At 41.1% G+C, this 16467-nt stretch overlaps 1 protein-coding gene across 4 annotated transcripts; it reads right to left on the bottom strand.

Moving 5' to 3' along the window:
* Nucleotides 1-28: 28 nt before the first annotated feature.
* On the bottom strand, nucleotides 29-15492 carry SEC61A2 (SEC61 translocon subunit alpha 2). Of its 4 annotated transcripts, none has more exons than XM_015869989.3 (12): nucleotides 15057-15492; nucleotides 13735-13802; nucleotides 9732-9797; nucleotides 7695-7773; nucleotides 6526-6657; nucleotides 5816-5925; nucleotides 5111-5264; nucleotides 4090-4250; nucleotides 2531-2728; nucleotides 2109-2300; nucleotides 1881-1957; nucleotides 29-1125 (listed from the first exon to the last, which is right to left on the bottom strand). In XM_015869989.3, exons 4-12 carry the CDS (start codon nucleotides 7753-7755, stop codon nucleotides 939-941), a joined length of 1272 nt encoding a protein of 423 aa, XP_015725475.1. In that variant the 5' UTR covers nucleotides 7756-7773; nucleotides 9732-9797; nucleotides 13735-13802; nucleotides 15057-15492; the 3' UTR covers nucleotides 29-938. The 4 variants fall into 4 exon arrangements, with proteins under 4 accessions (XP_015725475.1, XP_015725551.1, XP_085368291.1 ...); XM_015870065.3 differs by having other exon boundaries at nucleotides 15434-15492; XM_085512165.1 differs by lacking the exons at nucleotides 6526-6657; nucleotides 7695-7773 and having other exon boundaries at nucleotides 15434-15492.
* Between the last annotated feature and the right edge of the window lie 975 nt (nucleotides 15493-16467).

Here is a 16467-nt window from a genome sequence, read left to right as displayed (position 1 = left end):
CTTGCACAGGTAAGACACGGGAGAGAGCTTAATTAAATAAGTTTATTGTCTAATGTTTACACGTGTTACGTTGCCACTGTAAAGTGCAACAACATAAATAAATGTTCAGCAGGAACTTCACGTTCCCCCCCCTTTCCCTTCTATGAACACTGCTTTAGGAACCAGGCTTTGTTCTTTAGACTCACAAAAGCAAAGTGGACATGAAGTTTCAGTGGCACAGTTTTCACAAATACGTGTTTAAAACAAAACTACCGGGCTGGCTTGGCAGCATGACAGCAGTACCGTGCTGTCTCACAGGAAGCCCAGGGCAAGAAACTGATGTGCCCCAGTCCTTGCAATGCAGCAAATCCACCACAAATCCATTTCACAGGTGAGATGGGTATCAGTCTGGTACAATGTTTGCTTGCCCAGCCTTGGAGCTAAGGGGCAGGTGACAGGGTGGAGACACCACCATGGAGGAAGGAGTGCTGAGTTCAGCAGTGGCAAAATACAAGTTAAAAAAGTATAAAAAAATTAAGGTACAGCCTACAAATAAACTCTTTCAAGAATGCTGCCACGTGGCATTCTGAACTCAGATTATTTTTTTTTCCTGTTAAGGACAGGGAAATAAATTTAACATTTTTACACTGTTTGTAACAATACTGACCAGCGCCAAACTGATACGTTTTACCATCTCACTGTAGAGTCTGAACAGCAAGGTAGATGAATTGGTTTCCAGCATTACAGGCAACGTTAGATATACTCAAACAAGATAATGTAAACTTTATTCTTAAGGCAGCTGGTACTGATGCTGCACGCAGGCATTGCTCAAGGCCCATTACAGCAATGGGACACGTAGCACTTGAAAACAAGTAAAAAGAAAATAGCATTGTTGGACTAAACGACTCATGTTGTCAAAATAGTTTCCCTTTCACACAAACCATGAAATATTTGGACATCTAGAAAAATAACGCTCCTACTCCTCCGACTTCTGCCTGTTCTTTTACAAAGATTTCAAAATACTGATAAATTATGGTGACCGCAAGCAGAATGCCAGTGCCCGACCCGATGGCTCCTAGAAAGTCAGCCAGAACTGAAAGGGCACCAATGCACAAACCACCAAACGCAGCTGCTGTAGGGATATACCTGGAACCAAAACATACATTCATGATCACGCAGTTTCACACAAGAGTTCAGCAGTACATTTACTATTAAAACAGCCAGCTGTAATATTCTGAGACAAGCTCAGCACTGCAACTGCGACTCTACCATTAACTCTTTAAAGTTTCTAAACTATGTTTGCACAACATAGAAATTAAATATATAGAAATATATATAGATATAGAAATTAAATATTAATAGAAATTAATAAAAATTAAAATTAATATTCATTGATAGGAAAGAACGTGAAGGTTTTGATTAACAAGGGAAAAATTTATTATTATTATTTTTAAATATATGTATGCTATTTAACCTCTACGGGACTAAGACCAACTGATTTGGCTTAAATACGGAGGCATAAATCTACCCAGCAATGCAGATCTTCAGGTTTTGTACTGAACGAAATCCCACTTTTGCAGCATTGTTTCAGCTCAATAATGGTAAATTAGACAACTGTAAAAGTGACGGTGTCTTCCTTTTAAAAACAGAGAAGAGATTGAACCCAAATTCCCTTGTTATTCTGCTTACGCAAAAGACATTATAAGTTAATCTCTTCATTAATCCTATATGCATCTCTTGCATTACAGAGAAAGACAGCTTGATGAGAAGAATATCTTGACATTCATAGCAGAAACAAGCCCCTGACTTTTATAAGAACATTTGTTCTTGCTGACACCTTACCTTCCATCACTCTTAACTGCCCAGTAGAACAGCACTGCTGAAAGTCAGCATATTCTTACCTGTTAAGCTCGTGAACCATTGATGTATCCCTGTGGCCTCTCATCACCATTTGCTGTTCTTTGAGTTGCTTGGCAACCTGCAGAAACATAATTTGATGAAATTGCTGCAGTTTTTCCACAGTCTGATACTTAGTCACAGTAATAACTGATCAGGAAGGATCAGTCAGTTCTAAATCTGAGGCAGTGTTTGAAAATACAGTCATCAGGCACATTTATCAGAACACCTACGTCTTTTGCTGATGAACCAGACACTTCAATCCAAGTCTTCGAGAAAAAAGCGCAGGATCCCAACATAAAAATTATATAAACTATTACGTGGACAGGATCCTCAAATATTGCACCCATGGACTCTGGAGGGGACAAGTAGTAGCACAGACCACCAACAGGGTAAGAACGAGCAGGGCCACCGCCACTCACATCCTACAGAAGGGGAAGAATACAGACAATTAGGTGCTTCTCACAGACCTCTCACATTCTTATCCTGCATTTGTAGACAAATTCCTCATCAACATTCCAAAAAAGACTTTTCCATACAATTGTTAGAAATTAAGTATTCCGGTCTTCTGATGGTTAAATACTTGAGTTTCACTATAAAGTAACGTAAATATATTCATATATTCTTTTTTTAATAAGGTGATTAAGATACTTACTGCCCACTGTCCCAATAAGTTCACCAAGAAGTTGCCACTAAAACGAACAGACAGCATCTGGGAAATAACATAAAGGTTTGAAACTAAGGCAGACTGCAGAATGATGGGAATGTTGGAGGTGTAGAAGAGCTTGATGGGATAGCTGCTGTACTGCCCTCGGTACCGAGCAGACTTGATAGGCAAATCAACACGAAAGCCCTACAAGAAAGAACACAAATACACCGAATTTATTTCTGAGAAAGAAATTCTTCCTAGTTTGTCTACAAGTTCTTCCTGAGGATATTTGTTAGATAAACAAGGAGTGAGAAGTCCGGGACAGTAAAGCCCCAAGGCTTCTTGCTACAGACTGAACTACAGATTTTGAGGATTTGTAAGTGTTACTGCTTGGATGTTTTACATTCTTTCTATAGCAAACACCAGAGAAGGATTTCTAAGTAGTTTCTAAGTAACATTACTCTAAATTATAACTACTTTATAACTTTTGTCTTGATGAAACTATGTAATAGCTTTTAACTCGTAAGTATCAGCAGATCTCCCGTGTTGGTTAAGTCCTGCTTTTTGCAACAGGCTCTATCCAAGCAGACCCAAGAAATTTGAACACCAGAGAATTCAAGTTGTTTTTGCTACCACGCAGTCTGAACAGCTTTAAAGATGCATCGTTAGATACACAAACAAAACAACACAGACTAATAGGCAGGTCTCCTTTAATGTACATTTTAGGACATACTCAAGTTTAAAGACAAACGCTAGCTAAGGATCTAAAGAAAAATCAAGGAGGGAAGGGGAACAATAAGCCACACATTAATTACACTGTTGTTTTCTGGAACAAATCTGTATTACACATGCCACAAAGCAGCAAGGTTCTTTAGCTCTTTTCCAAATGCAGTATTCTCTTTTGAACTCAGTTATGAATATCAAGTATATTAATTGTATGATAGAACCATATAGCAGTTTCACAATCCATTTTTAGTAAAAATACTCAAATAGCTTGTATGGCATTTAGTGGAAAGTGAGACGACATCACTGCCTGAGTACAAGTATGTGTGTCCATAACATTTAACAGCTGCACTGTCACACAGGTACGTTACTGAAGAAACACTATTCAGATTGAAAGAGCTCCTTACTCAGAATCACAGAACGGCCCAGGTCGGAAGGGACCTCATGATTGTGAAGCTCCACCCCCCTCCCCTCCCCCCATCACAGGCAGGGCCACCAACCTCCACATTTAATACTAGACCAGGCTGCCCAAGGCCCCATCCAACCTGGCCTTGAACACCTCCAGGGACGGGGCATCCACAACCTCTCTGGGCAGCCTGTTCCAGCACCTCACTACTCTCATAGTAAAGAATTTCCCCCTGACATCCAACCTAAATCTTCCCTCCTTCAACTTAAAACCATTTCCCCTTGTCCTGCCATTATCTACGGATCAAGATATCAAGATCAGATACTTCATTTATTCTACTTTGGCAATTTCTTTTTGCAGTGACCACACTACCAAGAGTCCATTCACTTCTACCAATGCAATATCAGAGCTACTATGAGGAAATTTCTCATTTTACCTGAAAATAGATGACTACAGCAAATACAAATACTGTAGCAATCAAATTCATGAGATTGGGTAAATTCTGTCGGTAAAAAGCCTCCCGCAAGGCACGGACTTTATCGGTTCGTGTAGCCAGAAGATGAAACAATGCAATCACAGCACCTTCAAACTCTGTTCCTGGAGAAAGCAGAACAGGAGAAGAAACTTTAAGCTGTCAATTAATAACAGAGTTTTAAAAAGACCATCACATCTTTCTTCAAGATTTTTGCAAAGTGACAGGTATAAAGTAAGATGCAACACGACATCCGTCCTGTTACAGATGTATCACCGCAGTGCGCTGCCTGAACTCACAGACTGTGAGTCTTTTCTGGGAGTAAGAGGAAGATCAGAAGGAAAAATAAAGAAGGGAAAAATAACTTTTAAAACGTAGTAAAAAAACCACAGCAGGCAGAAAAACTCATAGTCTGGTAAGGATGAGAGCTAACTCAAATCCTGGCTTAGGATTCCAAATACATGCATTTTAATATTAACTTCAGGATGTAAACACGGGATGCATCTTAACTCTCTATTTTCAGTTTCAGCACAACCAAATGTTGGCTGAGGAATGGCAGACCCTGAAGAATCAAACAGCCTTAAGGTAATTGGGAAGCTCCAATTGGAACAGTTGGAACCCACAGCCACAGAAACAGCTGGGTCATAAACAACTCCCCCATACAAACAGAATTTAAACTCCCCTATTTCTCAAGGCATGCTAAAAGAAGGTCATTTCAGTTTGGAAATCAAGGTTTCAGTCAAAGGGCTGTAGCCCCTGTATTAGCTACTGCAATTCGAATCAACAAAAGCAAACATGCAGGTAAATTTATCTTCGTGTGAGTAAAGCAACGCTTTCATCTTCAGTGTTAGATAATGGATTTTAGAAGCCAACTGTCACACACTAACACATCTTTTCAAAATCCATCTGATACACACCTGATCGAGTGTACATATGGTATACATCCACAGAAACACATTATAACTAATTGTAATAGCACAGATACCTCTGCCAGTGTTGATGGTAGTGGGACTAAAAGCCTTCCAGACAATGGTTTCACAGATATTGGTAGCAATAAAGAGGGAAATACCAGATCCCAACCCATAACCTTTCTGTAGCAACTCATCTAACAGCAGCACAATCAAGCCAGCAACAAACAGCTGTGGGAAAAGAAACAGAACTGAGCAGAAACAAGAATAAATCAAGTCCAGAATCACATATTAATCTTGTTTCAGTATTTTCATCATGTTGGAGAGAGATCATTAAGTTTTGCATTTAAGTATCATTCATACAGATTTCTGCCCCCTCGCATGTGCATCACACCTGGCAATAATCTCTGTGACTTTTCAGCACTGATGCAAGCGAACAGATTATACAGTAAAAACCTTTTTCTTAAGTGTTTACATTTATGCATTTACTGATTTGCTGTGCAGGATTATGTCTCAAAGCTGAATCTATAGTACCACAGAGTACAGCAGCTACTGCTTGCAAGATTCCCATATTTGAAATGAAGCAGCCACTCCCTATCTGAAATATTTATGATATTAATTATCCCAACTTTCTCCTCCTTTATTTCTCATATGCAGACAGACAGATATAAAAGATGCTGCACAGTGTTAAAATAAAGGCAAGCAGACACAGAAAGGTTTTCCCTTCCAGCCATATTACATCTAACCCGTTTTAATTACACAAGGAATAGCTCACTACAAACCTGAATTATAATGAGAAGACAAATGCCAGCACCCATTTCAGCAGGATCTCCATACATTCCAGTCATAACATAGACAATGGCTTGCCCAATGGTAATAATCATCCCAAATACTGCAATAGGACAAGAAGAAAATCCTTTATAGAATGAAAGATTTCCCGAATTCACCTATCAAAGAAATTCACACTCCGCATCTCTAAAGTAGACCAGTTTCCCATGAATAAAACTATGTTCAATATACATGAAGATGATCAGGGGGCTGGAGCACCTCCCCTATGAGGACAGGCTGAGGGAGTTGGGCTTGTTCAGCCTGGAGAAGAGAAGGTTGCGGGGTGACTCCATTGCAGCCTTTCAATACCTGAAGGGAATTTACTCCCAGGAAGGGAGTAAACTCTTGGAAAGGGCTGACAATAGCAGGACAAGGGGAAATGGTTTTAAGTTAAAAGAGGGAAGATTTAGGTTGGATGTTAGGGGGAAGTTCTTTACTAGGACAGTGGTTAGGCCCTGGAACAGGCTGCCCAGGGAGGTTGTGGATGCCCCATCCTTGGAGGTGTTCAAGGCCAGGTTGGACGGGGCCCTGGACAACCTGATCTAGTAAATGTGTGTGTTTTGTGGCCCTGCCAGGCAGGGGGGTTGGAACTACATGATCCTTGAGGTCCCTTCCAACCGAGGTCATTCTGTGATTCAATAACTTGAGTCAGAACAGTGCTTACATTTCTGAGCTCCATTGAACAAGGCTCTGTCTTTCGGCGTATCACCAACTTCAATGATCTTTGCTCCAGCTAGCAGCTGCATGATCAAACCAGATGTCACAATGGGAGAGATACCTAATTCCATCAATGTACCTAGCAGGAAGAAAATACAAACGCAATTAAAGCACCTCTCTTTGCAACTCAGCAAGCTTCAGAGCAGTTCTGCTCTTGCCTATAGCACAGCAGTGTTCCATCCTAAAATTAGCATGAATATTGTTAAGAAAATAGTATTAAGCCACTAGAGACTTGCAAAGTATCAAGAAGAATCAGTGACAGGGGAAGCATGGCCTATAGGGCCATGTGAAAGGTCAAAGGAAATAGAAATAGTATATAACATATAATCAGACAAGAAGCTTATCTGCCCTCACATTTACTTCAAAGAGACTCCTCGTGTGCAGGATGCATCATGCTTTATTCCCCTTTTCCTGCACATACATTAGCAATTTGTTCAGAAACTGCTGCTGACAACTTGTGCCACTACTTGGTGTAATATAATGTCTGATTATCTTCACTGGTATGACAACATTTCCCTTTCCTAAATAATTCCTTCACATTACCGGGTCCCACTGCTTCTCTCACTTCCAACCACTTTTCCAAGGTACAGATGAGGTCAGTGACCTCCCTTAGTCACATGTGATACATTATGTATCTTAAGCTTTAGACTTCCAGCATTAGTTTAGCTCTTTTATACATTAGTTTGGTCTCCATTTGTCTTTTCTACAGTAAATTACTTTGAGTTTGGTACAAGGTAAGCTTAACCATTTCTGTCCTTAGCTTTCCAACCTACACAATTATCTGTAATGCTGCAGAAGTGTTAGGAGGTATAACAGACTTACACACACAAAGTATTTTCCTTCATAACTAAGAGGAGAAAAGACACAATGTTTCATATATTATCAGAAACATTGCTTTGCAGTTGGATACAGAACCATCCTGGAAGTAGAGAATCAAGATGAATCTCATTTGCATGTCAAAGGCGGCCCCATTCCTAAGACAAAATACATCTCAGGTATCATTCAATTACAGTGCTTCAACATGACACCTGGGCTTTATGGAATTCAACACCCAATCATTTTTCCTCGCAGTCTGTTTATACTGATAAAAAGAAGAGAAACAAATTATTTACTAACCTCTGTTTGATGCAAGAATGACTCGCATCCAGTAGAAAGGATCTGCTGAATCTGACGACATGATTCCGAACAAAGGTATCTGCCAAAGCACGGAGCATTACACAGATATACAAAGAGAGCTTACATCAATCTAAGAACCTTAACCTGTAATGATTCAACTGCTACGCTGTTCAGTATAATGTATTCCAACTATCTTCTGTTTGTAAATTAAACCAGACTAACACAACAGTGTTAAATGACTATCCAGATTACTTCAGATGAAGATGTAAATAGCTGTCATAAGCAGTCATAGAGTACATCAGCCCTGGAAAAATATTCAAGGAAAGAAACACAAAATAAATAAATCAGATACCAAAAATGATTAACACAGCACCCCTGACCACAATATTCCATTGTTTATGAAATACATGAAATATGTGATCTTCCAGTACTTATTTCACCACATTTTTTGCAGTAGAACAAACATCTTTGAAAAGACATAAGAAAGCAGGATTGTTTCATTGTGATTTTAAACAGCCCTATGCAAAATTCCTTTGCAGAACAAATTAAAGATGAAGCATAAATTCCAACATATATATTTTTCTCCATCAACTTTAAATACTCCAATTCTACAGCTGGGAATGTGTTTTAAAGCGCCCTATATGGAACTGTAAAAGTTAGCCAAGTTTATACTGAAAAAAAGACATCAGTGTTCCATATGTCAGCACTGAAGGATTTTGAGTTGTTTAAAACTCAATGCAAAAGAAGGTCCATGCAATCCTTTAGATTATTTCCTGAAAACTCCACCCTATTTCAATTAGCTACTATCATCTTCTGTACAGATTCAAATCCATAATCATGCAGATATCTTGCTGCTAAGAAACACAAATAAAATCCACACTCTTCTATCATCCCCACATCCTCTGCTGAAAAACAAACAGGTTCAGGCCTTTTAACAGCCCTTCAATGTTGTAAACATACAAATTATTAAACTACTGCTACAGAATCTGACTGCAGTGGGTAAGCTCAGGTTGATAAATAAATAAAACAGAACATAAGATGCCTAAGGTTGAAGATGTCTGGTTCATTTTAAAGGATCTGGAAGGTCTAAAAGTGCTAAAATAAATAAAGTAATGCATGGATTTTCATTTTCTGCAGTATCTAAATATTCAACAAACAATACTATGTGTTTATAACCCTAGTTCCTAGGGTTCCCTGCAACTAAGAGTGAATGAAACTATAAATGTTTACAAAGACATTGGGGTACAGGTAGTATCCTCATCAATATATTCAAAAACCCCCTTCTAAATGTGAACCTCAACAACTCAGAACAAACATTTTCCCACAACCTTTGCAAATCTTTTAGCTTGTTCAAGAGGGATCAGATAAAAATAGTCATTTCTGTTCAAGCTCATTACTGCTAAAGTTTATATTTAGCTATGAACAGAGGGTAAAGAATGCATACAACTGCTTGGCTTGTCCAGGCTACTCAATGAATTATTTGCTTTGCTGTTTATCCTGCATTCAGTATCATTATTTCATAGGATATCTCACAGAATCACGGAATGACCCGGGTTGGAAGGGACCTCAAGGATCTTGTAGTTCCAACCCCCCTGCCTAGCAGGGCCACCAAACTTACACAACCTGGTCTTGAACACCTCCAAGGACAGGGCATCCACAACCTCCCTGGGCAGCCTGTTCCAGGGCCTAACCACTCTCCTAGTGAAGAACTTCCCCCTAACATCCAACCTAAATCTTCCCTCCTTTAACTTAAAACCATTTCCCCATGTCCTGCTATTGTCAGCCCTTTCCAAGAGTTTACTCCCCTCCTGGGAGTAAGTTCCCATCAGGTATATCTCACATCATAACAACAATGTATTAATTTCTGAAAACATATCCATGAATAATAAAGACTACTTTGGATACTAAGTCTTCATTCAATAACAATTAAAACACAAAACTCAGAGCAGATCAACATGAAATGAGAACTTCTCACACTTTCAGCATTTTATATACAGAACTCACCCTTTCTGAAACACAGAATACATCGATACGTACCTGACAGCATACTAAGAAAATGAAGAGAGTGATAGCTGTCCATAGTACCTTCTCTCTGAACTGGATCTACAGAATCAATTATAGACAGTACTGAGTTAATTGCATTTGGTATTTTCACTCTACTTCACACTACAACTAGATGCTGTATTATTTGGAACTACATGTGCAGATATTGAGCCAGACAGCAACACATCTCATCAGAAATTCTTTTTAATATGATTTCAGATTTCTTAGAATGACAGCCATGGGCTTCTATGTAGTCAAAGACAGCTTGTATGGGATCTGGCAGTGTGCCTGACATTCAGAGAGTAGAACATGTTTTATATATAGGATTCTAACACAGTGAATATTTAGCAGAAAACAACAGCATGGCTAAATGTGGACAAATCAGAACAAACATGAAAGACTAATGCAAAAAGACATATCTGCTGTGATTTTATCTCTAGGATTCCACAGATGGACAGAACTGTTTTATAGGGCTGAAAGTTACTTGAGTGCTACAAAGTTATTAGAGATTTAACTGCAGTGATTAAAAACCAGAAGAACCACAAGTTTTGGATAAGAAATCAGAGCAGTGAGAAAGAAGTTCTTTGAAAGTTGTTACAGGAAGCTTAAATTCACCATTCACACAGACTACAAATTTTAGAGGCTTTTTTCCCCTGTTTCTATCAATGTACATCAGGTATTACTTTTAAAAGATTGATAATAATCATCAGTCACATACTGCTATTATATATACTTAATATACTGCTATTAAGAGATTCCCATGGTCACAACGTACAAACCACTCTATGATACTATATATGAGTCCATGCTTTGAGGCAGAATGCTGTAACTAGTTCCACAGAAGAAGAATCACGAGGTTTAAATATGAAACTGAGAACTACTCAAAGACATAAAGAAAAGCACTTGAAGAGACCAAAAGAGAGCACCATTGCAGTGCTATGTTCAAACTCCCATTTCTCCTCCATGGACCGTAGACACTGGGATAAGTGTGTCCATGGCAGACAAGAGCACAGTGGTTACTAAAAGGAGACACGAGCTGACACACAAAACAGATACAGCGTAAGTAATACATTTCTGCTTCCAACCAATGATGCTGCCTATAGAGAAGTAACAAGAGAAGAGGTTAGTGACTAGTTTTATAGGCTCTGAACACCCACAAAAAAGAATCTGTAAACTGAGGCAGCAGGAAACTCCCCAGACAAAAGAAATTTGGAATAGGTCTGCAACTTTGTGAGCAAAGGCATACACTTAATTTGAGGCAAAGGAGTTCCAGTAATTTAATGTATTTAATGATATAGACTCACTTCTAAAAGAGGCCAGATGCTAAAAATACATACAGTACAAAGTTAAAAAAAGAAAAACAGTGACAGCAGCAAATAAATCCAGTGTCTTGTGTTAGGTTTTATGAAGTGCTGACCCACTTTACCAAGCGCTGTTTCAATTCCATTGTTCAGATTTAAAGTACAGACTTTAAAAAACGTTGAGCAGAACTGTTTCTGCAGCCCAAAGCTTAATGATAGCTTTGGGGTATCAGTCTCCTCAACTACCCTGGCCCTCAATTCAACTAAAGCAAACATGAGCATTAGAGAAATCCTGCAACGCCCAAATAATAGAATCACAGAATCAACAAGGTTGGAAAGGACCTAAAAGATCATCCAGTCCAACCGTTCACCTATCACCGATAGCTCCCACTAAACCATGTCCCTCAACACAACATCCAATTGTTCCTTAAACACTCCCAGGGTCGGTGACTCCACCACCTCCCTGGGCAGTGCATTCCAGTGCCTGACCACCCTTTCTGAGAAGTAATATTTCCTACTGTCCAGTCTGAATCTCCCTTGCCGCAGCTTGAAACCATTCCCTCTAATCCTATCACTAATGACACAAGAGAAGAGGCTGACCCCCAGCTCACTATAACTTCCCTTCAGGAAGTTATAGAGAGCAATAAGGTGTAATAAATCACGCTTGGTTCACAAGGAACAACCTCTGTGATTCAAAGAAGTAAAAAACAGAGAAAAGAAAAAGGAGGCATTTGAATCCATATGCCAAAAACAGCAAAATACCAACTGGTACCAAAATATTCCAGCCACAAACGATAACAAGCACAAAAAGAGTACATTTCACCATCTGATCAGATCCAACTGGACATTTTCTTCTTTTGCTATTTTTCTCACTTACAGCTCGTGAAAATAAATGGCCGTGAGCCCCATCATCCTGGTGTTCTGAACACGGTGTTCTACTCCATGTCCGTGAAGTATCTGAGAAATCTGTGCATGTAGCATGAACAAACATAACAACTAGAAAAAAGCAGCACTTGCTTCTGTCAACCAACACTGCCAAACGACAAAAGCACGGTGACAGAAAAAGCCCATTTCCTTCATCAAAAATAATGGGAACAGCTTCAACGAGAGCCCACCTGAATGAAAACTTTATGTTCTCTGAACAGTCAACAATCACAGAACATTAAGCTTAGAGATTTTTGTTCTACTTTGTTATATTTGTTTCTTGCTCCAGGCTAACCAGCCCACTAAATAATTACTAATGATGCCTGCCAGTGACAGCTTGCAAGAAAACAATAAATAAAAAAGACTTGTTAATCAAAATGACTTGTCACTTCATAGACTGTGCACAAGCAAGAAACATTATGTAAAATGGTTAAAAGACTCTTCAGTCTAGGAAGGACATTCCCAAGTATATCCTTCACTTCAAATTTGTACCAAGCTGGCAACAGACTATCATTGCTCAGCCAGTGACCTAGATAGTGAAAGAGACAAAGTGACTCAAGTAGCAAGGACGAGAATAAGAAGGATGCTCCAGGCATCCTTCACCAGCTGATGGAGGACACTGACAAACCAAGTCTCTCTCCCTACCCTTTCTTTTCTCAGAGAGAGAAAGAAACCAAGAGAAAATGACAACTGTTGCTGAGCTTTACAGAAACCTCAGCATCTGTAGATTTGTCTTAGCTTTCTCATCGACTCCACTTCATTAGAAGAAATGGGACAGAAGAACGTAACAAACTCATCAAAAATACGCCACAAACAAGCATGAGAAGATTGCACTGAAGTTGAAAGCTGCAGAAACACAGTGGGTTATCTCCCACTCAATCAGGTGCATCCTGATCTTAGCACAAGGTCTGGCTCTGGAGACTCAAGAGGCCTTTGATTGATATCACTTGCCTGAAGATCCAGCCCAAAGCCTCAGGAATATCTCTATGGTGTGAGAATATTGTCCCAGACGGTATCATGCTCACAGTTCTGCACTTCTTTCTAACAATAAAAATCAATATTTGTCTCTTATCTAATATTTTCTGGTGTTGCTGGCATGAAGATTCCAAAAACTTGCTACTCTAATTAGAACCTTTGTCACCTAGGTAATACATGGCCGCTTGAGTATTAGTAAAAAAAGCTTATTGTCATTATTATTATTTGACAGGAACAGGCTCTTCCTATGTACAGAAGTTAACTAATTTTGATCTAGAAAACAGGCAGAGAAATGGGTTCTAAGGCTACAGGGATAGAATAAGATGTAAATGAGCTCATTTCATTAATCTCAGAATAAAGACAAGTGTCACTGGTAGAAGGTTATTTGAACCTACTCACAAATCACCTTCCTACCTCAAGAAATGGAAAAATGGCCATAGGAGGAGAAAATATTTTGAGGCAAAGAAATCCACAGGAAAAAAATGCTTGAAAATTCTGTTCTAGTATGTTAAAATAGATGTAGTTGTAGAGAACTGAATACAATAAAGTCAGTCTAGAGATAAGACATTTAAAAAGCAAAATGAGTTAGTACTGTTAGCACATAGAAGAATTTAATCTGTCAGAAGACTGTTAAGAATTTATTATGATGATAATCTTTTACCTTAATGTGGGCTTCCTTTCTTCCAAAGGATATGCCCTATCTTAGGGCCCACTATCTGCATGTGTATTGGGGTGTGGAGTTGAACGCATTCTCTTATCTGAGAACAAATTAAAGTAAAAAACAATGTGGTACTCACCTTTCTTTCTGGTTTCTGGATTTCGGGTAAAACTGCACAGAATGGCTTAATAACTTCTAAAAATTTAACTGTTGTGGAAGAAATGAACAAAAAAAGAAGAAGATATTTTAATGAATTTGTGGCATTTATAAAACTTCATACTTCATATAACTTCTAAGAAAAAAATTAAAGTGTATGAACACCTCAGGTGAATTACTTCATCAATGCTCGCTAACTAAACATGTAAGAAGTAATGCCCATTTCTTGAAGCAAATGAAAAATGAACGTGAATCATAAATGACTTAACTTGGAAGGATCATCTAGTTTTAACCCCCTGCCACAGGCAGGGTTGCCACCCACCAGATCAGGCTGCCCAGGGCTCCATCCAGTCAAGCCCTGCACGCCTCCAGGGATGGGGCATCCACAACCTCTTTGGGCAACCCTAAGCCTGTGCCTCACCTCTGAGTGAAAGTTTTTACCCCAGCATCTAAACTGAATCTCTCCTCTTCTAGTTTGAAACCATTCCCCTTAGTCCTATCACAACCAGACTATATAAAAAGTTGATCTCCCTTCTGCTTATAAGCTCCCTTTATGTACCAGAAGGCTGCCAGGTCTCCCCTAAGCCTTCCCCAAGTAGAACAACACAAGTTTCCACAGCCATTCTTCACTTCTTCACTAGGAGAGTGGTTAGGCCCTGGAACAGGCTGCGCAGGGAGGTTGTGGATGCCCCGTCCTTGGAGGTGTTCAAGACCAGGTTGGACGGGGCCCTGGGCAACCTGATCTAGTAAATGTGTATGTTTGGTGGCCCTGCCAGGCAGGGGGTTGGAACTACATGATCCTTGAGGTCCCTTCCAACCTGGGTCATTCTGTGATTCACTGGAGAGGCACTCCAGCCCTCTGAACATCTTTGTCCCCCTCCTACGGACCTGCTCCATAAGCTCCACACCTTCCCTGAGCTCCAGACCTGGATGCAGTACTGCAGGTGGGGCCTCACAAGGGTAGAATAAAGGGGGAACATCCCCTCTCCTTGATGCCACCTCTCTTCTGCTGAAGCCCAGGTTACAGTTGGCCTTCTGGGCTGCAAGAGCACACAGCTGGCTCATGTCCACCTCTTCATCCACCTGAACCCCAAGCCCACATCCACAGAGCTGCTCTCAATGAGTTCTTCTCCCTAACTAAATCGTATCCCATCTAAACATACACGACCCAGTAGCAGTCTGCCTGTCAAGCACAGAAGCAATGGATGCAGACATCACAATGCACCTACCTGAGAACTAATAGCTTTACGTATCTATCTCGCTCATCACATGGGAAAAAAAAATCACTGAGGTATCTTTACAAACCTTAAATTGTTACAGCACATATTCCGACCGAAGTTTGTGGGATTTAACTTTTTGTTACAACTCCCTTCGCAGTCTCTCTGTTCATAACGCAGCACAGCGAGCTCTTCGCTATATGAAAACCCCAATAACCCACAGCACAGGCAGGTAGTTTTCCCTACCAAACCTCACGCAGCGCTCGCAGCCCGTTACAAGCGGCTCTCCACAGCCATCAGCCCTTCACCACACCGCAGGGCCCGGCTCCTCCCGTACCGACCGCCCCCAGTGCCCCCACAACAGCCAGCCCGGACCCTCGGATGTGAGAAGAGGGGCACGACCCGCCGCCAAGCCGTGAGGTGACCGGCCTCCCCGCTCCCTGCCCTGGCCCCGGCCGTACTCACTGCCCATGGCGGCGGGGCCGGCCGCTGCCTCACCGCTGTCAGCGCCGCTTCCCTCCCCCACCGCGTTCCCTCCGCCGCCGTCACATGACGCGGCGCGCAGGGCCCCGCGCAGGCGTCGCTCCGGCCCCGGTTCTGCCTTGAGCCGAGTTAGTGCTGCCTCAGGGAGCGCAACCTTACAGCCATCTTCATTTCTATGGAGCCCTCAGTACAAAAAAGACATGGAGATTTTGGAAAGGGTCCAGAGGAGGGACATGAAGATGATCAAAGGGCTGGAGCACCTCCCCTATGAGGACAGGCTGAGGGAGTTGGGCTTGTTCAGCCTGGAGAGGAGAAGGTTGCGGGGTGACCTCGTTGCAGCCTTTCAATACCTGAAGGGAACTTACTCCCAGGAGGGGAGTAAACTCTTGGAAAGGGCTGACAATAGCAGGACACGGGGAAATGGTTTTAAGTTAAAAGAGGGAAGATTTAGGTTGGATGTTAGGGGGAAGTTCTTCACTAGGAGAGTGGTTAGGCCCTGGAACAGGCTGCCCAGGGAGGTTGTGGATGCCCCGTCCTTGGAGGTGTTCAAGACCAGGTTGGACGGGGCCCTGGGCAACCTGATCTAGTAAAGGCTTATATTTGGTGGCCCTGCCAGGCAGGGGGGTTGGAACTACATGATCCTTGAGGTCCCTTCCAACCCAGGTCACTCTGTGATTCTGTAAATCATATCCCTGAGCACCACATCCAAACGGCTCTTCAACACATCTTAAACACTTCTAATTAGACACCGAGTCCCCACCATCTGTAGGGAAAGGAGAAGTACTGTAGTTAGAGAGAGAAGCTGGGTATGAGGAGAAGCAGTGAGCAGAAGGGGGAGTTTTGTGGTCATTCCTTGCATGTAAAGGCTCAGCTGATCACTATCCAGCGTTGCTGTCTCTCTTCCTGCTCACCTTGCTCTGTTGTTGGAGCAGAGGTTCTCCAAAGCCATGCACCTGCCATCAATAGAATGCGTTGAGGTGGAAGGATCCTTACAGATCACAGAATCACAGAACTGT

Source organism: Coturnix japonica, chromosome 1, assembly GCF_054131305.1.
Source record: "Coturnix japonica strain WE chromosome 1, WE-NBRP24, whole genome shotgun sequence".
Taxonomy (NCBI): domain Eukaryota; kingdom Metazoa; phylum Chordata; class Aves; order Galliformes; family Phasianidae; genus Coturnix; species Coturnix japonica.
The sequence above is the reverse complement of the archived record's forward strand: the minus strand, read 5'-3'. Positions and strand labels throughout refer to the sequence as shown.

Coding starts and splice junctions, on each gene's coding strand:
- SEC61A2 (XM_015870065.3), bottom strand. Junction 4,251..5,110: donor TACCATCAACACTGGCAGAG/GTATCTGTGCTA, acceptor TGCTTTCTCCAG/GAACAGAGTTTGAAGGTGCT. Junction 1,958..2,108: donor CTGGTTCATCAGCAAAAGAC/GTAGGTGTTCTG, acceptor ATGTTTCTGCAG/GTTGCCAAGCAACTCAAAGA.